The 24,981-nt window shown below is 31.7% G+C and overlaps 1 protein-coding gene and 1 long non-coding RNA gene across 4 annotated transcripts; both read left to right on the forward strand.

Moving 5' to 3' along the window:
- The first annotated feature begins 1,816 nt into the window (after positions 1–1,816).
- LOC143246579 (cytochrome P450 3A8-like) lies at positions 1,817–20,666 on the forward strand. Of its 3 annotated transcripts, none has more exons than XM_076493529.1 (12): positions 1,817–1,865; positions 7,134–7,230; positions 7,777–7,893; positions 9,674–9,762; positions 13,009–13,154; positions 13,955–14,070; positions 14,221–14,365; positions 15,165–15,325; positions 15,781–15,869; positions 17,266–17,409; positions 18,362–18,524; positions 20,199–20,666. In XM_076493529.1, the coding sequence occupies exons 1-12, from the start codon at positions 1,843–1,845 to the stop codon at positions 20,286–20,288; spliced, it is 1,380 nt and encodes a 459-aa protein (XP_076349644.1). In that variant the 5' UTR covers positions 1,817–1,842; the 3' UTR covers positions 20,289–20,666. The 3 variants fall into 3 exon arrangements, with proteins under 3 accessions (XP_076349644.1, XP_076349645.1, XP_076349646.1); XM_076493530.1 differs by lacking the exon at positions 1,817–1,865 and adding an exon at positions 7,018–7,040; XM_076493531.1 differs by lacking the exon at positions 1,817–1,865 and having other exon boundaries at positions 7,151–7,230; positions 7,760–7,893.
- Positions 20,667–23,933: 3,267 nt separating this feature from the next.
- Positions 23,934–24,980, forward strand: LOC143246038 (uncharacterized). The gene is made up of 3 exons (XR_013025734.1): positions 23,934–24,163; positions 24,655–24,742; positions 24,963–24,980. It is a non-coding gene; the product is annotated as an uncharacterized LOC143246038 (long non-coding RNA).
- Position 24,981: the final 1 nt, after the last annotated feature.

The following is a 24,981-nucleotide window of genomic DNA, read 5'->3' on the forward strand; positions in this document are numbered from 1 at the left end:
TTCGGTAGGAATTACAAGAACTATATTCTTTGTTGTAAATGTTATTTCTCTCGTTAGAATTAGTGGATTTTTGACGGAACTAAAGTTTGTGTTTATATAACAACTGAAGTTCAGTTTTTTTGTCTTAATCTATTATCCTATATTTCACAATAAACTGACATATAACAACAAGAAAATATATTTTACTATAAGAAGGACAAAATCGTTTTGATTGCTTGTTTCTATTTATGGTAAAGCTACACGATGGCTAGCTGCACAAGTCGTACCTAATTAGCAGTGTAAGGCTAGAGGGAAGGCAGCTAGTCATCACCACCCACCGCCATCTCTGAGGATCACGGGTTCGAATCCCCGCCGTACCAAACATGCTAGCTCTTTCAGCTGTGAGGGCGTTATATTGTTACGGTCAATCCCACTATTAGTTGGTAAAAGAGTAGCCGAAGAGTTGGAGGTCGGTGATGATGACCAGCTGCCTTCCCTCTAGCATTACACTGCTAAATTATGGACGGCTAGCGCAGATAGCCCTCATGTCGGTTCACGGGAAATGTAGGTCAAAGAATCAATAAACTATAAAATAGGTAGATTATAGAAAATTGAATGTTAATTTTAAGTATTTAACATCACTGTTATGTTATCTCGTTATGATATTGGGAGAAGAATAGTTGTGTCAATTTGTTTTAAATAATATTTATTTATAAATTCTCCCATTAAAAAAACACAAGTTACTAATTACTTTGGGCACGTTATAAGAGCAACTGTCAAACCCAACTATTTACTCTAACAAGGGTAGGCTTTCAGTTATCGATGCTGAATAGCTGTTTTACTTTTAGTCTCCGACATAAAAGTTATGAATGAATTCAGGAAAATAATTTTGTGTAGTTTAGTGTGAATTATAAAATGTATGGTAAAATATTTACGTGAATACGTGCATATCTGAACTGAAGCAGAGGTTTCTAAACTGTGGACTGCATTCATAAATTAATGAAATTACTAATTACTGATAGAATACAATAAATACTGAAACACTATCAAACTAATATAGTGAAATACGTAAATCACAAATTAATAATTTTAATTAATATTAATTTCATCATGTAAATTTGTTGTGTGCTTGTCACCGTTGCCAGTTGATTTCTGTTTGGACTGACCAAATAAAGTGGAAATATATAAATAAAATAAAGTTGGAGCCGGATCTTATTTGAAACAGACATTCATAAGATGGTTTCAACATAACAGTATCTTCCTTCACATTAACCTTCTCGCTAGTACAACGGTAAGTCTACGGATTTACGATGTTAAAATCAGAGGTTGGATTTCCCTCGGTTGGCTCTACAGATAGCCCGATGTAGATTTGCTTTTAGAAACATACACGCATTCAAGTTATAGTAAATTTTAATGTTTAATTTCCCAAATTTATATTTATTTTCATTGTTCATTTCTTACAAATAGACACAAACTGTAGAGGAAGTAAAATACACACATCATAAAAACTAATTTTAATGGAAGGTGGTCCTCCAATAATGTGAGGAAATTGACGGGGTCTGTCTGTTGGAAGAATCTGGCAATCACTACACTATAAGTTTGTCATAAAGTTATTTACATTGTAATAACACTGACACAATAAATTTGAATTCTCAAATTTCCAGTTTTTATTTTGTGAATCAATAATAATTCTATTAAGAAGCTAAAGTTATTTGTATAATATAAAACAGAATGTACTAGTTTTAAGCAAATCACTTTTCATTTAGATTTATGAAAAATTTTTATTTTTGAGAACGCTGAATACTTCTAGTAGATCATTGTTTCATTTTTTAGCCTCTTCATATTGTGGAACAAGAGAATTATATGAAATATGGACGACTACACGGGTAAGTTTTCATATCACTTATTATATTATAACAGAACTCCTGCTTATATGATACTGGAAAAAAAAATTATTACGCGATATGCAATCCCCCAGTTTCCGGAAATTTTTATTCTATATGCCTGTAGATTTGCTGTAGGGGTCACTATTTTCCCTATTCGCCTCCGTTTCCCATCAGAAATAACTTTATTTCTCTCCATTCTTAAGATGCATATATGACATCATAAATACATCGCCTTAGGATCTAATGCACGAGCGGTGAATAAATAAATATAATATTTACAACGTCTGTTGTACGTCCATGTAAATATTTCGAATGGTGTTCATAGCTCTTCAGCAAAGTTGGCATGGAGGCTCGTTATGTTCTTGGAAAAATACACACAATTTTGAAATTTTTCCTTTATATGTTTTTATGTGATTTTGTACCACTACTTCGCCCCTTTTGATGGATCTTCACCAAATTTTGCAAAAAGGTTTGATTGATCCACAGGGAGATACATGGAAATTTACGGTTTCATATTTTGTGTTTTGTTGTTTTCATGGGCGTTTTTGGCTTTTTTTTATTATGTATATATAAGCTTTTCATGTCTTAAGTAATCTTTTCATTGATCATAACTGTACATAACTTCCGTCGTTGATATGGGTACCACAGCTACTTATTCTAATAGTTGATAAAATAAGGAATAACACTGAGACTTCGACAACGTTCATAAAATGTTTTTAAAACAACATTGGCTTTTATGTAAAACAAATTAAATTTAACGTTGTATACATCAAAAAAATAAACTACTCACTTATATTCCGCTATCATTACTTCTAGAGGTCAGAGGTCAGTTTTCTGGGTTTCCAAGATTTTATAAACGCTTCAGCAAAAAGTATTTATTCGAAGGTCTTTCTTACATTAGAATTAAAATCCATGGATACCACCATAAAACAAACAAACAAACATAAACTGTTAATTATTTTTATGGATGATTTAGGCCCAACCTTTATGTTGGACAGATAAAGTTGAAATGAGCAGTAAGTGCCTAGTTTAGAGTACCACTTGAGTAGAAAGTCCTCGTTAACTGATCTACAGAAGTCGCTCATGTTGAAAGAACGACGTTTCGCATCACTGGCAAAGAACTCGTGATCGGGAAAACAAATCGCTTCGTTCACATGCTGGAATGATGGATCATAATATTTCAATAAACGATCCCTCTGTCATCATTACAGGACCTTCAGACCTTGAACTTTAAGTTAGTCATCGTTCGATCGTCGCTAAAGACTTTTCTCGTCTTACATAGGTCTTTACATGTGGAACAAATTTATGCACACTTAAAGCTGAACTGTTTGGTATCATATCTACAAGTTTCAGTTTACCCCTTAACGTAATAACAAATTTAACGAGTCATTAATTATACTATAGTTTCAGGTAATACAATATCTGTGTAACACTATTTACGGATTTCGCTACAGATGAAATAAATGCATTTCAAAACGTTGGAACATGATAAAAAAATGTTTTGTTTTGTCAATCTCTTCATCTTCATTATTAGCTTGTACCATTTTAGTTTGTCCATGACATATGTCCAGTAGAGCTGCCCCACGGGTGTTTATATATCAGCTGGCTGGCTTCACCAACCTTCGTGGTTTGTTAATTTTTCTTTTTATTCTGGTTCATTACAACGTAGGCATTCTCTACCATCTGTTAGGAAGCCAGTAGACCCGCCCTTTCCAAAAAATGCTCCAAATTGCAATAAAACGAGATGATATATTTATTACCATGATATTATAGTATAACATAAAGACAAGCTTCATGACAAAATCTAAATTTAACGATGGCACTGAGAAATAAAACGAAAGTAACAACAACATTGGAAAACATAAATGTCTGTGGTAAAATATATGCATGTTGTTATTCGTTGCATGGTCGCAGTCTTCTTGGCCTGGGATCTGAAAAAGAAATGTTCATAAAGGTTAGGGAGCCCGGCATGGCCAAGCGTGTTGAGGTATTCGACTCGTAATCTGAGGGTCACGAGTTCGAATCCCCGTTGCACCAAACATGCTTGCCCTTTCAGCCGTAGAGTCGTTATTATGTGACGGTCAATCCCCCTATTCGTTGGTAAAAGAGTAGCCCAAGAGTTGGCGGTAGGTGGTGATGACTAGCTGCCTTCCATCTAGTCTTACACTGCTAAATTAGGGACGGCTAGAGTAGATAGCCTTCGAATAGCTTTACCCGAAATTCAAAAGAAACAAACAAATCATAAAGGTTATGTGATTGGAGTTCTCTAGCCTTATAGAGATGTGTGTTGGTAGTGTTAGATGTGAGTCAATAGGCTGTCCTGACGTTTCTGAGTTGTTGATGCTAAAATAAGTTATATAGGCGTTTTTAACTGTTACACATTATCATGTTATCATATGGAATAGTATAGTTTAATCTTTGTCATATTTATTTTAAGCATTTTAGAAGAGAGACAATTTAAATTTAATTTTTTGCTAAAATTTATCCTCAAAATTTAAGGGCGTTAAGTTTGAGAATAACTTTTGTTTATTATTTCTTCGATTTGTGAAATACAGTTGTTTGTGATTTATGCAGTGTTACAACTACACGCCAGGTGTTGCACCATTTTATAACATTGTTTGAAGCAGTGCTTTTCAAACACAGATCCGTGAAATTCTGACCGGAGGTTCTAATAAAACATTTATCTGTTTGTTTTTACGCACAAAGTAACAAAAGAGATATCTATGCTCCACCCACCAGGGTTATCTGTATCCGGTTTGTAGCGTTTTAAGTCCGCAGACATTCCATTGTATCACTGGGGAACCACCAACAAAAAATAACAATAAATATTGGTTTTTGTTTGTTCAATTATTGTTTGCTGATCAGTCAAGGACTAAATATATTTTTGAAAATCACTACTCAGTTGATACACGGCGTACTGTAATCGTATACTAAATTACAACTTTTTTCTTGATGAAATGAACTTAACAAGAAAACCCTGAGTAACTGGATTTCCTGGGTCTCATTATTTCCGAGATTTTATAATAGTGTCATGAACTGTATTTGTTCGAAGTTGTCTTTTGCATTATAATCGATATCCATGTATACCCCCTAAAACGAAACACAAAAATGTAAGCCTATAACTTTTTTACAGGACATGGTGAACAGACAAGGTTGGAATGGGCAGCAAGGGATTAGTTTGTAGTTACACTTGATAAGAAAGTCCTGGTTAACTAATCTACAGAAGTCGCTCTTGTTGAAAGAACAACGTTTCGCAACGTTTTCAAACAAACTTTCACCCAGAAGTCAATTCGTTTGGTACTTGTTTGGTTGTTGTTGAAAATCATTATTTAGTTAATATACGGATACTGTAATCGTATACCAATTTACATATATTATGTAAACAATTACTGTCACTTACTGATCACATATCAGTATAAATATACAGAAAAATAATAGTCTGTCTGAGGTAATAACCAAACTTAAGATGAACTGGAACTCTTGTCTCTCACCTTAGTAAAAGGACGGTTATGATTTGTATCCATAACATTCAAAACTGAAACTCAGTCATTACTTTATGAAGTTTATTTTGTATTTATATTTTCAGGAATATGGCGAGTTGTGATTTTTTATTAAAGTTGTTAAAAAAAAAAAAAAACAACAACAAAGGATGGAATATTTTAATATTGAAAATATTTCTTAAATCCTGGAATAACAATACCTAATGCATTATTTGTTATAATTGTATTTTCATTGTAGATTTATATATTTTAATGTACCCCACCGGTTACTCAGCTGTAGATTTGAGAGCTTTCAACATAAAAAGACGGGTTTTGATAACTGGGGTGAGCATAGCACAAATAGCCTCTTGTATAGCTTTACACCAAACAACAATAAAAAATAGAAATAAATAACAACAGCTTAAAATATCTTTTTTGTTCTGCCTGGTCTCTATACAATGATCTAAACGCCCGAATGGTCAAAATTAGTCGTCTTTATTTCAAATTACAAGAAGCAATAGCCTAAGTTCTTTATTTTACCAAGAAAAAAATTGCTTTATTGAATGAAACTTAAAAATATCACCTAAAAAATGAAAGAACTGATATTTTCCATTCACACATCAACAAAAAACGAGATAAAAGAAATACAATATGATTTTTTCGAGCAGTTGATGATCTGCTGACTGACACTCTGAATACAAAAAAATGTGGCCTTATCACTCAGGGCTTATCTCTCTAGGTGTATAAGCTTACGACAAATCTCACCAATATTATGATTTGAAACTTAACCTTCGATATGATAAGATAAAATTGTCTATAGGTCTACCACAGAGCATACACGAGTGAAAACATTGTCACTTGTAAAGCTTTGTCCTTGACGAAATTGATTTATCAAAACTTGGCAATATAAATATATTTTTGTATACAAATATATTTGCAAGCAAAATGTTTTCGTGAATCAGTTTAACTGGGCTCATTTACATAACCCTCATGTAGCTTTCTGATAAATTCCAAACAACCCAAATCAAATAAAATCCTTTCCAAAAAAAGACCAAAGTTTGTTAACAGAACAAAACCAATTAAAAATACTGATATGTTCGATTTCATTTCAACTTCCGGCTGTTGTAACTTGATTTGTTTAATCGCGTATCGAAATGATTTTAACATAAGATACTCCAACGTGTAATATTGGAGCTTTTCTGTCTTTACATGTGAAATTTACATTTGTAGACAACCAATAAATTACAATAACACAATGTTCCAAACAACTGTCTTTACTGCAAGCACTAACTAGAATTTCTAAACAACATAATAATTATACTGACTTGTGTATCCAAAGATGTTATCACATGACATCATATTTAATTAACTAACTAGTTAGTGCACCCAGAAATAAGACTTATTATACATTATGTCATTAAATGGAGTTTTTAAAAATAATAATAATTGTGTAAAGCAGTATTAATATTACGTTAATGATTATTCTTGACGACAGACTACTGAGAAGTGAATCTTAAACATTATACAAAGGGAACAAGAAATTTCGTTTCGTTTCTTGAGTCTTGGTTGGTTTGTTTCACCTTTTTATTTCTTTGGCTGTCAGAGTTCTATTTCATCTCTACATAATATTTCCTGTGGATAATTTTACATTTATTTGCTGGACATCATTATGACACCAAACAAACAAAATGTTTCTGTGAGTACCCTGTAAATGCAATCTTAATCCGTCTTAGGGTTAATAATCATCCATTACTATTATTTAATAGAATTATCTTACTTTTCATTTCAGGTTCTATGAGGGAACACAACCAGTTCTATCTCTTGCAGAACCACATTTACTGAAGACCATGTTAGTGAAAGATTTCCACATTTTTACAGATCACAGAGTAAGTCACATAGTTTTATTTCAGTCTTGTATAAACATACACATGATTCCATACATATTTTAATAACAATATTATATTATAGTGATACATTCGCTGAACAATTTTATTTACATTAAAAACATCAAATTTCTGTTCTTGACTAAAGTAGAAAAAAGGTTAAATCAAACAATTCGTCTTACAAAACAACAAATCATGTTTATAATAATAACATGAAAGTTATAATATTTCTTTCAATACAAATTATTCATTATTTTTCTATGATTTTTCTGCTTTTCACTTAGAAGTTATTTTCTAAATTGTTTTTTTTTTATTAAAATTGTTATACATTTATTAAGTGTAAAAGTATCCTGTAGGCGGCGTACTTATATAAATTTAATTTCCTTTCACACTTTGTTTGTCTTTGCTAACTCGCAGATGTAGTAACTACTATCATAAAATGCAGAACTTAAATGATGTATATTAATAACCTTCGGACTTTCAAGTGCTCTCACTACCTTTATACACCCATATCAATGTTGTCTATACACAGTGTTGTTTTTGGACTAGGACTTTCACTTTGGACACTCGATAGCAGACAACATGCTTTTCGCTTTAAAAGGTGATTCCTGGAAGCGAGTCCGAACCATCATTACACCTGCTTTCACTTCGGGGAAAATGCGTAAGGTATGGTATCTTATATTTATGGCAAAACTGTTTAGACTACCTACCACCGTCCCTATTTTGTAACTATCCACCAGAGAATAGACAGCCATTTAGATGCACCTATCAACTACGTAAAGGAATTGACTGCCATTCTTATAACGCAGCTATTGCTTACTAAAGAACCTGCTCGCCTGCTTAGACACCAGTACAGAGGCATTTTGCCCCTTTTGATACTAAGCAACATAGCTGACAGTGTTTTAGGTATAACATCATACCATTAAAGGGTTTTATTTTATAACTGATTTTAACTCCAGTTTTCATAAAGAATATACAAAGATGAAATTGGTAGTAACTGTCTAGTACAGCATGACTCTTTTAGAGGAAGTCTTGGAGAAATATTTTACAAAAGTAGCACCCATGAAAAGGACGTTGTTTCACAAGTCTTCCGGTCGGAACGAAAGACGGAAGAGGTAGATCACGCTGAACTAGACACTTGCTGATAATTTCACCTTTGTTTGTTCGTTGAGAAAGGATTTTTTTTTCTGTATGGGCCCAACATGGTGACGTGGTTGAGGCAATACACTCGTCATCTGAGGTTCACAAGTTCGAATCCCTGTCACCTCAAACATGTTTGCCCTATCAGTCATGAGGGCGTTACTGTGTTCCAGTCAATCCCACTATTCGTTTCTAAAAGTGTAGCCCAGACGTTGGCGGTGTGTTATGACGACTATCTGTCATCCCTCTAGTCTTACATTTCTGGTAAAATAGGGAAAATATTATTTCAGAATTGAGTTAGAGGATCGATCTGTAAAGTTTGAACAAAACAGATGATCCAGTGAGTGTGTATGTGTTTGTCAACAAACAATCCTTGTTTTATGTAAACCAACATATTTGTTATGCACAACTTTCATATTACAACATCATCATTTCTCTAACTTTCTCTCAGGAAAAATGTTTGGCATCTGCCCAATACAAAGAGTCGCTATTTATTTCATTATATATTTCCCAGCAATGAATTATATCCCAATTCCCCACACTCAAGACTGGTGTTCTGTCAACTGACAAAAAAGGACTATTAAATTATAGCGCCACCTAGTAAGACATTTTGTAATTGTTAGAAGAACTCGCAAAATAAATACTTGCAGTGACCAGAAAGGTAAGGCAAAGAAATATAATGGACTTGAATTTTAATACAAATAATTATTTGTTTATTGTAAATTTATATTACTTGTTCTTATGACATTTTACCTTTTTTTGTTTTGTTTTAACGTTGAGAAAACGTTGATTCTCGGCTATAAAGATGATCACAAAGATTTATTTTTTTTATAAGAATGGCACAAGAGCTGTATGTAAAAGCTGTGTGTCCAGGTACTAGTATATCAGTTCAGTATTAAGACAGCTAGCGCATGTTGTCTTTGTGGTTTTGAGTGAAGTATGTTAAATGTAATTAGAAAGATGTAAATACTAAAACTCTGGTATATATGGGTGACAACTATTGTAGTTACTGGTAATGATAGTGTAAATCAAATATTGATTTGTCACTTACAACAGTCAATGTTTCCCTTTTAAAGCTTTTACCACTTCACCATGATAAAATTATTCCGGTTAAGTTATAAGATAAGTTATAAGGTTGTATTATTATTGTTTGAAACTTAGAAGGTAACAATGGCAAAGAAAGATAATTATTAAACTTATAATAATGTTAAACAACTTTGATGTTGTTTATACTTGATATAAATAGTATTAGAAATGTATTACCGTAAATATAGTTGTTTGGTTTACTGTACTTGATTCTTTATAGATGCAAAGTTTACTGCTTGAGTGTGCTGACACATTAACTGAAAACTTTCTAAAGGCTGCAGAAAATGGAAAATCTATTGACTGTAAAGGGTAAGATGTTGGAGATAACTATCTACTGAAGATATTGTATTGGTTCTACTTCATCTTCATGGGTTATAATTGTTAAAATGTGCAGCTTTGTACAATAAACTTAAACCCGTTTTGAATACATTTAAAAATACAAATGATTGTATACATTATATGAAAAGAGTTTTCGAAATTCACCATACAATCCGTGTCACCAGGTTTTGTAATGCTTTATCTAATAACCACACCGCTCGATAGCAACCTTGCAGACAAGTTTCCACATTAATACGTTCAGTAGAAAGGCTCTAATGTCCTAAGCTCACCATCCCCCTCTTATTGGTTTGCATAATCTATGTAGGAAGACAGTTTTAAGTACACATTTAGAGATTCAGATCGCTCTCAAATGTATAGATGTTTAGTCCAGAAACTTAAACGGATTGTTCCTGCAAAATAGCTTGAATACCAGTTTTTTCTCTATCTCTTCAAGGCACGCAACTGTTGAATGGATGTGACGTGAATGGAACTTTTCTACTTGTGACTTATGTCACTTTCTCAAACGAAAATCTTTATTTATTATATCGCATAAAGTTTTCTGGGACGTGTGAACATCTGCTACTTACCCATGTATTCATTTATTCTCATCTATGATACGACTTGTATTTTTCTCTATGGTTTTGGTTTCCCAAGTTGATCCCTATTGTTTATTTTTCATTTCCATTACGAACAAGGTATGTTACTGTTTTGTAAATTCTAAATACCCGATCTAATCTAGTGGCTCAGCTGAAAGTAATCAGGCAAAGGATTCTAGAATTTTAGTTTTGATACCCTGCACATAATATTAAATATATGACAAGAAAGTAACCTTGAACTATAAGAATACATTTCGCTCATAATTCTTTTAGACTTGTATGCACCGAATGTAGTAGAATACATCTCATTTGACATTTGTTTAAAGATGTGACATGGTTGATCAACGTTTAAACATCTTAATGTACATCCAAATACTACTATATAATCTATACTAACTCGTCTCCATGTTAACTGTATAAACACCGTAACTCCTAAATTGTGACACACATTTCAGAAGTGATATTTTGGTATCTTAAAACTAAAAAAACCTCACAACCACCTATAAGCTATTCTAGTTTGTCATAACACTAACTGCCATCAAATCACTGTTAATGTTTGGCATGTTCTCTTTAATACATGTTTGAGAATCATAAGTAACATGCAGTGCTTAATACTTCACAAATAAGGAAAACAATCACCTCTTTTGTTCCCAATTAATAGCTATCTAAACGTTAAGTTTGTGTTTAATTAATAGTATGTAATTCTTTTACATCGACTATTGACTTTACTGTACTGATATATTATGTTTTGTTATTATTATTATTATTTACAAAATTGAAACAAAACCTGACTGTGGGTACAAAGATCAATGTAGTGGGTGACTTACTGGGGTGGGGTTGGTTAGCCACCTTCTTTTATATTGTTTTAAAACGTTGTCACATTCTCTCAGGTATCTTTTAAAATGTGTCTGTGGAATCTTACCATATGATTCGGGTTTTTCTGCAGTATTAAAAGCTAGCTGCTTTTGTCTCTAGTCTACCAGTTCAACACTATGGAACGACTAACACATGAACAACTTGAAAAGCTTGAAATGAATATATGGAATAACAAATATTTTTCAGTTGTTATTCTAATTAAACAATGATTGTTTGTACTTTGGTTAGGTTTAATGTTTAAGGAACGTACGTAAGCTAAACTACATTTAGAATAGGTACCTATGGCAACAAAACTGTAGAATACACTGACCATTTAGATAAATATTATTTATTTACAACCTTAAGATTTTGAACATTATATTTTCCTCACAATGTTTCCCATAACAGTGGAAACAATGAAGAACACCTTTGAGAGAGTTTATGTTTATCGAAATGTTTTAGTGATTTATTTACAGAAGTCACAAGTGCTGTGCAATGTTGAACAATAGATGTCTCGTTTTTCCCAATAATTATGAGTAGGTTTAAGACAGAACCCCATAGATCTTGAAATTACATTGTTTGAAACTATATATGTTTATACACACACACGACCCAAATAACTTGATGATCTATGACTGATTATAAAAAGACATCAATCCATTAACTGTGGCTGACGATAGAAGAATTTTCATTTAGAAATTAGCAGAGAAAGTGAATATTTGGAAAAGTCCTGGACCGATCATTCTGAGTGACATTTCTGGTATGAGTAAGTTTAGTACCGGTTTGGTTACAGAAATGTTATCGTCAGAGCGAAGATGGACCCGAGTTCTGTCAAACTAATTTCTATTCAAAACGTTTCATTATTTTGTCGTTAGTGTTATAACTGTGGATTGAACGTGGGTTCAATACTTTAATCAAGATAGAAAAATTCAAAGTTTGCAATGGAATCTCTCAAGTTCATATACCTTCTCTGCAAGGAAAGTAAAGTCATCAATTCTTTGGGATGTCAAACGTTTTAGTAGTTGATTATTTGGAGATGTCTAAATCTTTCATAGTAGATTATTGTATATGGTAAATCAACAACTATTAAGAGAAATAAAATAATAGAAGACGATTGCTGATAAATAGGTGTAATGTTCCATTAGGACAATGTTGTTTTCAAGAGGAGAATGTGCTGTTCCGTCAGAACATTGTTCTCTTTGATACCACAAAGAGCAATCTTATGAATACAATGCCCCATATCGTACACTATTCTTTTACTCACTTGCTGTAACTTCAAGTGACAATTTTTTTTCGGTAACCTACAAATCTGTCTGAAATGCCAAAGATTTCAGATTATTAATGATCTAACCCGTGAAGTGTAATCACGGACCGAACAACAGAGAAGAAGAATTCTTTCAAAAGGTCATACAGGCCTTACAATATCTCAAGCACGAGTCTACAGACTCACTAGGTAATGATGAAAGTAAATCATAGTTGAAATAGTATTTAATTTTTAGGTTGAATCCCGGGTTTTCTACCAGTTCTCGTATTTTAAATTGCAAATGAGTGATTTTACTCAGTTGGTTTGATCAGTTCTTTGAAACAAAAGTTCAAATATAAGAAAAATAAAAGACATTAATGAGTATTAAGAAATATTTGGATCATAACAACAGTTATATGTAATTTTGGGGTAAAACACCTTTAATAGCTTTCTATATCTTTTATTACCATTTTAATTTATTTGCCTTGAAAAAGTTCAAATTCACAAATAATTAAAGTTTTTTGTGTTTTCTCTTCCATTCAGTTATTTTGGAGCATTCACCATGGATGTGATTGCCAGGTGCGCTTTTGGAACTAAAACAAATGCTCTCAGAAACCCTGACAATGCTTTTACTAAAACTGCCAAAGAAGCTTTTAGTTCTGCTAACAGATGGCGATTTTTACTTGCACGTGAGTAGCCAGTTGGTATAGTTTGAATAAGAATTAACATAGCGTTATGCCCAGCTTTCAAACAGGATCTCTTTCTGAATCAGAATCACTTCAGTGGCACGGATAACATGTAAGAATGCAGTGATGTATTGGATTTGGGGCCATTATAATGTGAACGATCAATCCCACAATTCACTGGTTAAAGAGTAACCCAAGGGCTTGGCATGGCTGAGCTTGTTAGGTCGTTCGACTCGTAATCTAAGAGTGGCGGGTTCGAATTCCGGTCGTACCAAACCATCCTCGCCCTTACAGCCGTGGGGCGTTATAACGTGACGGTCAATCTCACTATTCGTTGGTAAAAGAGTGACCCAAGGGTAGGCGGTGGGTGGTGATGCCTACCTGCCTTGCCTCTAGTCTTACACTGCTAAATTAAAGACGGGTAACGCAGACAGATAGCCCTCGAGTAGTTTCGCGAGAAATTCAAAACAAACAAAACAAGTAACCCAAGAGTTGGCGATTGGTTGTAATGATTAGGTGCCCTTTTTCTGGTCTTCCACTGATATTTAACATTTACTGGATTGAAAATTAAACAACACATCTCATCGCGTTCCAGGAGATTTACAGTTTCTTAAAATGTCCAACACTCCCTTCCATATAACATTCATAAGCGTAGCCAAGTAATACTCAAAATATTATAGCTGTGTTTTTAATTGTTAAGCAAAACTTTTATAAAAAGCTCATGTATATTTTGAAATGTATGAAAATAATATATTGTCTAAGTTACACAATAACGTTCTAATGAATTACCTTTCTTCTTTTAGTTGCCTTCCCTAGCATCATGAAACTGTTCAAAATCTCCATGATCGACCCATCGGGTATGGAGTTTTTCAAGAAGTTGACTCTCAAGATAATTGACCAACGTAAACACAGTCCTGAGGTAATTAATATTTAATCTCTATTTTGCAGGGGTGTTTGGGAGTATTATTATGTGTCTTAAAATAAAAATGATAACAATGACATTTACTCAACATTAGTTAATAATTTCCCCACTTTTTCTTCAATAACAAAAGGTTTTCGATGGTTTCAGACAAAGCGAATAGACTTCCTTCAGTTGCTACTAGAGACCATGGACAACAAACTGCAGAACTCCAAAGAGGACATTAAAAATGTCAACAATTACGGATACGAAGAAGAAAATTTTAAATTCTTCAACAACAAGTTACAAAATAAATGTGAGAAAATTTAAAAATATGGTCAGACATGACGTAGAAGATCAAATGTAATAGTTTGAGTTTTGTTTTCACGAGTTGTCAAACACATTTTGACAAATGTTATTTGTACGATCTAACTGACGATTGTAATAATTTACAGAAAGTGTGAAATCGTTATCACTAAGTAGCTAAGCAGGTTAAAAGAAGTAAAATAATTTTTAAGATTTTGGTTGGAATTGTGACAATTCGTGCATGATGGTCTTCGAGCATTTAAACCACGAAGTTAATTTTACGTCAGGTGAATATAGTTTGGAACCATAAACAGTAATGTTAACGACAGGAATATAAATACTGTTAAACTTTAATTTTGGTTGATTCGTAACATACTGATTAGTGTTCATTCATACTTTTTAAATATTTTTAAGTTTGTAATATAATACTGATAACCAATGATAATATTGAAATACGTTTAGGTTTTATTTAGGTACACTCTTTCTGACTCTTTTCTTTTACCAAATAGTTTGTTGGTAAACATAAAGCTACACAATTGATTCATCAAACCATGAATGTTAGCATTATAAGCCTTTAAGAAAAGTATTTATATTATATAACAAATTCTACACCATCATTAGTTAACTAATCCTGTTTCCACCTGTACAAGCTCAAGCTAATTTATTTAAGTTCTTACTGATTGATTGAATTTATTCGTTATACGCGTGAGAGAAAGTTCGAAAGAAATTCGATTTATATATCTTTACGTTATTGAATTTGTTATTGAACATGAACAAATAATATTTATATTATATAATTACTATTCTAGATTTGACCCAAGACGAGCTTGTTGCTCAATGCGTTATATTCTTCTTGGGTGGTTACGAAACTACGGCTAGTGCTTTATCATACATTGTGTATCTGTTGGCTTTAAATCAGGATTGCCAAAATAAATTATATCAGGAAATTGATGAAACCATACCTTCACAGGTAAGCCTATAATTTATTATGAAAGCAGTAATAACATGTTGTGTGTATAAAACACCAAGTTAATAAAAAGAAAAATATTCCAGTAAAAAAAGAGTTTATCGAATCACAAAAGTATAAAAAAAAGAGAGAACAATATTACTACATAAACCATTAAAAACAAGTTCCTTCAGTTTACTATGAAATGTGAATCCTGTTAAATTATGATGATTGAAAGTGGTATTATGGTAAGAGTGTCATAAAATTTCAAAGTTTGTTTAATACAAGTGTGGTATAGTGAGAAATTTGTTCCTTATATTTTAGAAACTGTCGAATATAATTTCTTTCATAATTTAGAATTAACGCATAATTTATTTCTCCAATCAGACTGTGTATATACGGATATAATGCAGAAACGTTGTCGTATGTTAAAGACAGGAATTTTAACTGAATTAAAGTGTAAAACTTGTATGGTCTAGGAACACGACACTTACGAATCTGTCAGCTCTATGAAATACTTGGATGCAGTTGTATGTGAAAGTATTCGAATCTACCCTCCTTCATCACTGTAAGTAACAGCTAATATCGTATTAGAGATTTTATAAATATTTGATGTAACACGAGACGTTAGGACCTGTACATAACCATGAGACAGTTGTAAACAGTGCTTGCACAACAAAAACGAACTCGCAGAAATGGATTATTGCATGTTATTAAATAGTCTACTCTTACCTTCAGAAAAAACACTAAATATTTATCTTAGATATTTCATTACTTTACGTTCAATAAACCACTCTTTCAATTGTTTATCTGTTTCCTATTCTCACATTTTACTATATTTTTATCTAAACATTTTCAAATTTCATGAACTATCAGTTGTCAAACGATATTTAAAAGTAGTACAGTTACTGATCTTTGCCAGGTTTTGTTTCGTTTTTGAAATTCGCTCGAAGCTACAAGAAGGGTATCTGCGCTAGGCGTCCCTAATTTAACAGTGTTGGGCTAGAGGAAAGGCAAATAGTCAACACCGCCCACCACCAACTGTTGAGCTACTCTTTCACCACCGAATAGTGGTATTGACCATCACATTATGACAACTCGACGGCTGAAAGCAAATATTCTAATATCAGGTTATTTGAAAGGTAACGGTACATTTTTATTTTATTTTCAAAATATGTTATCAAACTTTACAAAAACTAACGGAATTCAGTACTGGAAAAAAGGAATTAATATAAAAAAGAGAAGTTTCACTCCATCTGGTGTTCCAAAGATAAACAAATACTAATTTGCGGTGAGTACTGACAGAAATACCTTCTGTTAGATATCGTTTATATTTGTTTCCATTCTAATTTTCTGGACTTTACTACACAATTATTTAATTCAACCTATAAAAACACCATTTCCAGTTAAAATACATTTGATTTTAGGTTTAAATTAGGTTTAATTGTTTCATTTTGTTTAACAAATTATATCCTTCTGTAACATCAGTCCGAGTGACAAATACAAAATACAAAAAAACACGATTAAGTCTTAATAATTTATCTGTATATTTTCATTATTCTGACCTCATTTTACATGTTGGCTTAACATTAGGTTCAAATTATGTTCATGTGGGAAGATCTGCCTAGAATGAATTAAAACAAAAAGTCAAGAAATACATTGAACATATTTTATTAGATCAAATATAACTTTTAGAGACCATTCACTGTTATGCTGTTACATTTTACAATTTCAAATAGCCTGATTCTATAACTTTAGTGATAGCCTGGAATTTCGCAATGCATATTTAACAGTATAAGTTAAATGCATTTCTAAACATAAATTTAACTTTAACAAACGTTAATATTAAAATAAATACACAATGTTTAATGTGATTTGATTGGTAACATCTTAAATGTTATAAAGTAACTTACTAGATCTTATTGTTTAACTGTTACATAGAGCTTATTTAATTATTTTTACAGTGGGGAAAGACGTGCTATGGAAGATTATACGTTTGATGATATAGGGCTGACTATACCTAAAGACACACCAGTGAGGTTCCCAATATACGCCATGCACCATGACCCTAAAAACTTTCCAGACCCGGAGAAATTTGATCCAGACAGGTAGTGGCATATTTTATTTAAGACAGAAAGATAACAGCTGGACTTACGTGCAACAACTGTTTTTCTATGTAGTCCAGACAAGTATGAATTAGTTTTATCCGAACTGGATGGGCAACAGCTATTTTATTTTGCTCCAGACAAGTGACAAGTGTTGTTTTTTAGGACAGGTAATATTTCTTTTGCAGTGGTTCCGAAAAGTAAGTGTTGGCTTCATGTGACATAGACAGGTAACAGGTGATTGTCATTTAATAACATGGTGTGACGTTACTTTTATATTTAGTTGTTCTATTGCTCAATTGCTAAGTATTTAATTAGTTAAAAATCGCTTACCTCAGAACTGCAGTTACAATTAAAACATCGGTTAAATACAAGAGTTACCTCTTAAGATAAAGACCAAAATTTATTACAGACAACATTCTGATAACTGACGTTATAAGTCAGAACATTATATAAAGAGTGAAAACATGGATGTTTTGTTTATTGTTTCTTAACTTTATTAAAACAGATTTATTTCACTATGAAGTTATACACTAGTAAAATGTAATATAGTTATATGTGTTGGAAATACTGGTTGAACTTGACTATTAATGTGTGTTAAGAAGCAAAGATAATTTTCATATCTTCAACCACGTGTGCTTATTTCCTTGATCAGAAGTGTACACATTTTAGACATCTGGACACAAATTTACAGATTGTGTCTTTACATTAACCTTGTGAACAAAATAATTTACGCTTATTTCAATACTTTTTTTTTACAATCGAGGTACTAGGCCAGGCTGATTGTATCTTCTATAAAATAATGTGGAATAAATATTGAGTGAAGAAAATAAGTGGTTGAACATTTCAATTACATGTTTAAGAAATTCATTTCGTAATTTGTCCATTACTATTATTATTTTGTTTTAGAAAATTTCAAATTTTGAGAGTCGAAATAAACTTCTTGTACATACAGATTTCTTCCTGAGAACAAATCCAACATTGTACCATACACTTACATGCCATTCGGGGCTGGTCCCAGGAACTGTATAGGAATGCGATTCGCTCTAATGGAAATAAAATTATGTTTGGTCCACATCCTACGTCATTTGCGTTTTCTACCTTGTTCTGAAACTGAGGTAAAGATAAGTTTTCTTTATTTTACATAAAACGATCCTTTATTTTTGTAGATTGAGAAATTAAGAAAGTAGCTATATGTAAATAAAAAAAATATTTTCATTGATTTTGTTAAGCCATGTGGCTTAAGAACACTGTTACTTTAGTGATTAAAAGTTGTTATTGTTTTTTACAGATGATTTATATCAATTTAGAACATTGTGACTTTTGTAATTAAAAGTTGTTATTGTTTTTTACAGATGCTTTATATCACTTTAGAACATTGTTACTTTAGTGATTAAAAGTTGTTATTGTTTTTTACAGATGATTTATATCAATTTAGAACATTGTGATTTTTGTAATTAAAAGTTGTTATAGTTTTTTACAGATGCTTTATATCAATTTAGAACATTGTTACTTTAGTGATTAAAAGTTGTTATTGTTTTTACAAAGTTGTTTGTCTATTATAAAGATTTAAAATTCGATTTCATGTACTATTACTTTGGTCATAAAAGTTTTTTAAAAATAAATATTTTTACACATTGTGCTTTATTTTGAGTCTTTGGGTTTGATAGTTTATTTAGAAAGATATCGAGATATTATCTGAAAATAACAACATTTCGAATCTTATATTACTTACAGTTTAACTTAGTTTCATAACTTAAAATTGCATAGCACTAGTTGATAATCCTATAACTTCGAGGATTAGCAGCAAATAAAGCTGTATTCTGTGTGAGGCGTAGTTCATCCGGAATCCGATTGACAGTAAATTGTCAGAATCCAGAAAATCCTTTAGATACACCAAATCTTGATTATTCTTATATTTATTATGTGTTAACTTGTTATTGTTGTTCTCGAATTTCTACAAGTGATCTTACCTGAATTGGCATCATCGATGTTAAATTCACTTTAAATATTATCACCATTACGGATATTGACCCAAGACCTGACTTTATATATTCTTACAGACTGTTTCCTGATCTCTTTTTATGGTATTAGGATCTGTAAGTTCTTTCATCTAAATTCGTTCAACTTTGTAGAATGAACGAATTCTGTTTCTCAACTCAATGGTGTATTCTTCGTGAGACTACTTAGATCCATTTTGGTACTGGGATTGCGTAGATCTGCTCTCTGAATATAATTATTGGACTTGTACTCTCTGTATTGACCTACTAACGTCGGTACTCCCTATTGGACTATTTGTGTCGGTACTCTATGTTGGGCTATTTAGGTTTATACACAGTATGGGGCTATTTAGGAATATACTCTGCACAGGACATCTTTGATCTGCAGTTTTAATGTGATAGCTTGAATACACACTGTATATGGAGCTTTGCTTTATGGTATTACATGGATCTGTACTCTGTGAGAGAGTACTTTGATCTCTATTCTTTGTGGGTCTGCGTACAACCATCATTCGCAGGAAATCCACTAAAAAAGTATGTGGTAAATTGAGATCTTTATTTTGTAGAATATATGCTTTGAGTAAATAAAATGTTCATACGCTGTAACTCTTTAGTATATGTGGTAAATAAAATTATGTGAGTTTCTTAGCTACACCGTGTATATAATACATACAACAATATTGAAATAATGCTTGATTAACTGATGAATGGTAACCACTCTCCACTATTTATCAGTTGTTTTACAAGTTACTTTTATAAACGTATTTCATATTTAGTGTTTGTATCCTACAGGTTCCTTTGAAGTTTGTTCCAGCAGTCGGATTAATCCAAGTCTCTGACGTCACTCTCAAGGTTGAACGTAGAAACGGACATTCATATTAAAATAGCACCTGACCATCCAATAAGAACAACATGTTTTATAATTCAGACTCTTATCTGTTGATTGACAGTGAGGTTCTTGTTATGTTTGTTACAAAAAATAGAAATATTTCTAATAGTGACATTTCAAGCTTACTTCTGTTATTAAATATAAATGATTGTTACTTTTGGTTGCCAGTGTGGTTAGGCTTAATATTTTATGTAATTCAGTATATTACTATATGATATATTTATATTAAGGATGTTATTATAAATGATAAATTAAGAAGATAAAGTATAGTAATGTTTATAGTAAACAAGTGATAAACTAACGTTTATGTATTTGTAACAAACATTGTTTTGATAATTTTCTGAATAAACTCTTCCTGGATGATAATAAAAGTTTCTCCTTATTGTGATTTATTATCTTACATAAAACTTATAATTAATACAGATTCTGTGCCATTGTAGTTTGTTAGTTTACTTTTTGTAATAAAGAAATTTTGAAAATTACTAGAAAAACCTGTCGAAGTTAGACATGAATATACAAAGTTTTCATTCAGTTTACATTTTTAGCTAACTACACAAAACGAACACTTGGCGACTCAGATATGTTCTTTCTAAACGTTAAAACTAAATGTCATTTTAAACAATGTTGATACTGTGAGTGTTCAACCAGCTTTTAAAAGTATTAGTTATCCAACCATGTTTTGTACTAGTTAATTGGATATTCATACCACGAGAAAATATTGAATTTATAAACAAAGTTTCAAAACTACACAGTAAAACTGTTCAAGACTCAAATAAAATCAAAACATGAACAAACAGTCTTTAGTGAAGTAGTATTGAAGTTACTTATCGTGTGATTTAGTTATATATTTAATTTTAGTTTATTATTCTGTATCTCTATAAGTTATTAACTTCTGGTCAAACTTTGGTAATGGTTTATCACTTGACACTCATACATAAACAGCAACGTTTGAAGTAGTGCCTTAGCGGAAATAATTATGGTATTTCATTGGTTAAAAACATTTTAGGGAGGGGTGTTGAAAGATCAAGAACGGTTTGTTCATAAAACATTACATTAGTTTTAAACGGAAATAATTATGGTAACGGATGGTTGTTTTGTATAAGTTTTAAAGGTAACGGATGGTTGTTTTGTATTAAATACAGTATAAACAGTTGTGTCTTTATTATCATTTTATTGATACCATTGGTTGAACGTTTAACATAGCGAATTTTATTTCCTTTACTCTATACTTTTAGTATAGTGATTATTTTCCATTCTTAGCCTACGGTGAATGTATTTTTGACTAATCTAAATCATCTGAACGAAATATCGTTAAATGTTATGGTACCAAAGTGATAAAGTTATGGACTATAAACTTTAAAAGTGTTTAATTAGCTCTTCTGATTACCAGGTTACTGTCATATCCATCTCTAAGTAGGTGGCGTGCTCTGATTAGAATATAATATTAACAATATAGAAACATGTAATATTTACAGCAATCAAATAGTCTTTATTTCTAATGCTTTTGGACAATTAATCTTTTATACACCAGCCTTTGAAATCTTATTTTGACATTGGTGTCTGATTTGAACCCAGTCGATCAAATTTGCGATCTGTAGCTAAAAAATAAAAATAAGAAATGATCATGAGAGCAGTAGAGCTATCAATAATATCAGATAGACTGAATTTAAACATTTTATAGTATGATATACACAGAACAAAATATAAATAAAACATGGATCTAACCTGACTGAGGTGGGATGTTCTCACATTAACCAGAAGTTGGTTGGTTACGTTCTTAAAGGAACGGGATTGTAACCAAAAACAAAAGACAAAGGTTATATAAAATCTATGATAAAATACAAATAATTTTATGAAGATATATCTATATCTTAACTGTAAACAGAGAATATGGAAACAATTACATGTTAAAAACAAGTCATGACAAAGTGAACATAAAATGTAATAATCATAAACCAATACAAAGTAATCGTGTGATAATTATATCTTGTGATTAATTTTTATGTAATAACATTCGTCACATTACTGTAACAACTTATAACTACATTTTTCAATTTCTAGGTTTTATATGAATACTAACAATGACCAGACGTGCAAGGAAATATAAGGCATAAAATTCAGTTTTAAATTTCGTTATGGACCAACATACATGAAATATGTTATTAACTGTTAGCCACAACAAAAATGTTCATGTATATCAAACATATAACATGGCAAATACGTAACAACATCAAAACTCATGTACAAAACCCAACAACCGGTACTTTTAAAATATTTAGAGTGGACCGTCAGAATGTTGTTCAGTATAGACATCACATAGAGTTCACTTTAATGTAGTTTTAAGCACCTGGGCACTGTCCACTCAACATAATCATTATGAATTATTCTTATTGTGTTATAAAGTGAACATAGAAAGTGTTGCTTACTTTTGTATAGACTATTATTATGTACATATGTGTAATGGTGTTAAATATCATATTTTTAAGGTCATATCAAGACCTTCCTTGTGGTGTTAAATATCATATTTTTAAGGTCATATCAAGACCATCCATGTGGTGCTAAATGTCATATTTTTAAGGTCATATCAAGACCATCTGTGGTCTTTTGTACTTGATGAGTATCGACGTCTAAAATCGATGATTTAAAATTATTACTTAATAATAAAGAGAAATTATTTAAAATTAATATCCCCAATTAATAGAGCTTTCAACCATTCCAATAATTTAGTAGTCATAATAGTGCCATTACGATTACCCATAATTCCAGTTCATCAGAACTTGTTGAAGCCAAACAATTAATTTCATGATTCTTGAAAATGAGAAACAAATGAAAATTACTTTTTTGATTATTACTATTTTTCATTATTTTAACTACCCATGACGAGAGAATTACTATTTCAATGTTTTTTAATTAATACAACCAAATAATTTTTAACACATTTATGATTACCATTCTCAAACTGTCCTAATACGACAACCTTTCCATCCTAATGGTTCTCCTAGAAACGGGCTTATGACTGAACAACATAAAAATCTAAATGTAGTACAAACCGGGTGGATGGATAAAATCAAAGGGTTGTTATTTATGTGGTTCACACAAAGTTGACTAAGGTCACATACTTCAGTTTCAAGTAGCCCTCGAGTAGCTTTTTGCGAAATTCAAAAACAAACAAACAAACAATCACAAAGTTGATTAATGTCACATGTGAGATACTTCTGTTTTAAGACCTTTGTTATTTTTGATTGACATAAAGTAAATAGATGAAGGGAAGGTAAACAAAATTATTTAAAACTGGTGATGACATGAGGGTTTAGTTTGTTTGTTGTTATGAGTATCGGGAAGAGTATGTTTTTTTACACAACTGGTTGTCTGTGCTCTTCGCTCCACGGGTATCTAAACCAGGTTTCTAGTGTTGTAAGTTAACTGAAATACTATTGTACCACTGAGGGAGGGATTTCTCACAAATGTTTTTTTTTCATATGAGTGTATCGATTGTTGTTCAGTTTCTTAATTTCATCCATTAACATATATTATTTTTCTATAATCAGACATGCAGCAATACGAGAGTAGATTTCATGATAAGTAACATCAATGTTATCGTAACCACTTAGGCACGAGAATGTATAAGAATGGGGACATGATACAAAGGTAAATATTGACGTGAAGCCTTTAGTATCAGTGATTTATTATCACAGTGTGTTTTTGTATTAAAAGTACTTTTTACAGTGTCTTTAAAGAAATAATAAATTTCGCGACATGGCTTGACTTGGTGCTTAGGACGATAGATTTGCAACCTGTATGTCAAGGGCTCGAATTTCCATAACCGAACATATTTGCGCTTTCAAAAGTGGGGTGTTGTAACGTGAAGGTTAGCCTCACTATTCATATGTACAATAATAGTTGAAAAGTTGACAACTAAATGTTTTCCTTCTTGTCTGTTGCTTTTATATTACATATAATTAACGCAAATATCCTGTGTAGCTTTATACAAATTTGAAAATTAATGAAACTAACATTCAGTTTATATATTGGTGTGTGTATATATACATATATAATAACATAATTATCATTGTCCTTCATAATTTCTTTCATCAGTCACTCCTCTAGTTTCTTTTCATTCTGAATTATTAAATAAAACTAAAAATATGTTATCGTTAACTTAGAAATAACAAACAACTAAATCAGTACAGATCAATAATATACGAGCTCAACAACCCCTGTGTAACCTTATCACCTCAATGCTGATGCGCAATGTCCTTGACTTTTAATCCTAGTATAGCACGTGTGAGTATATATATATATATATATTTGTACAGAAGACGTGTTTTCAATCAGTGTGCTCTTTATGTTCTTTATTAGGAAGTTGTTTAACTATGGATCTTCCTGCATTACCATCCATCCTCCCTTGGTTTCTTTGCGCTGTTGCGGTGATCATCGGACTTTATAGGTGAATAAACAGTTTCTATGTAACTTTTGTTGAAGCCTGAATTCAACAGCTTTATACCATCGTTTTAAACAGTTTTATAAATTAAAATAGAATAAATTGTTTCGCTGAGTAATAAAATGTAGTTAATATTACAAACATAGAATTGATGTATAAACTTCTAGTTCTAAAACCAGTGTCTGTAGATGGTTAGTTAGTTTCTTTTTTATATCTTATTATCTAGCTATCTCACCAGGAACTAT

This window comes from Tachypleus tridentatus, chromosome 3 (genome assembly GCF_004210375.1).
Source record: "Tachypleus tridentatus isolate NWPU-2018 chromosome 3, ASM421037v1, whole genome shotgun sequence".
Classification (NCBI taxonomy): Eukaryota; Metazoa; Arthropoda; class Merostomata; order Xiphosura; family Limulidae; genus Tachypleus; species Tachypleus tridentatus.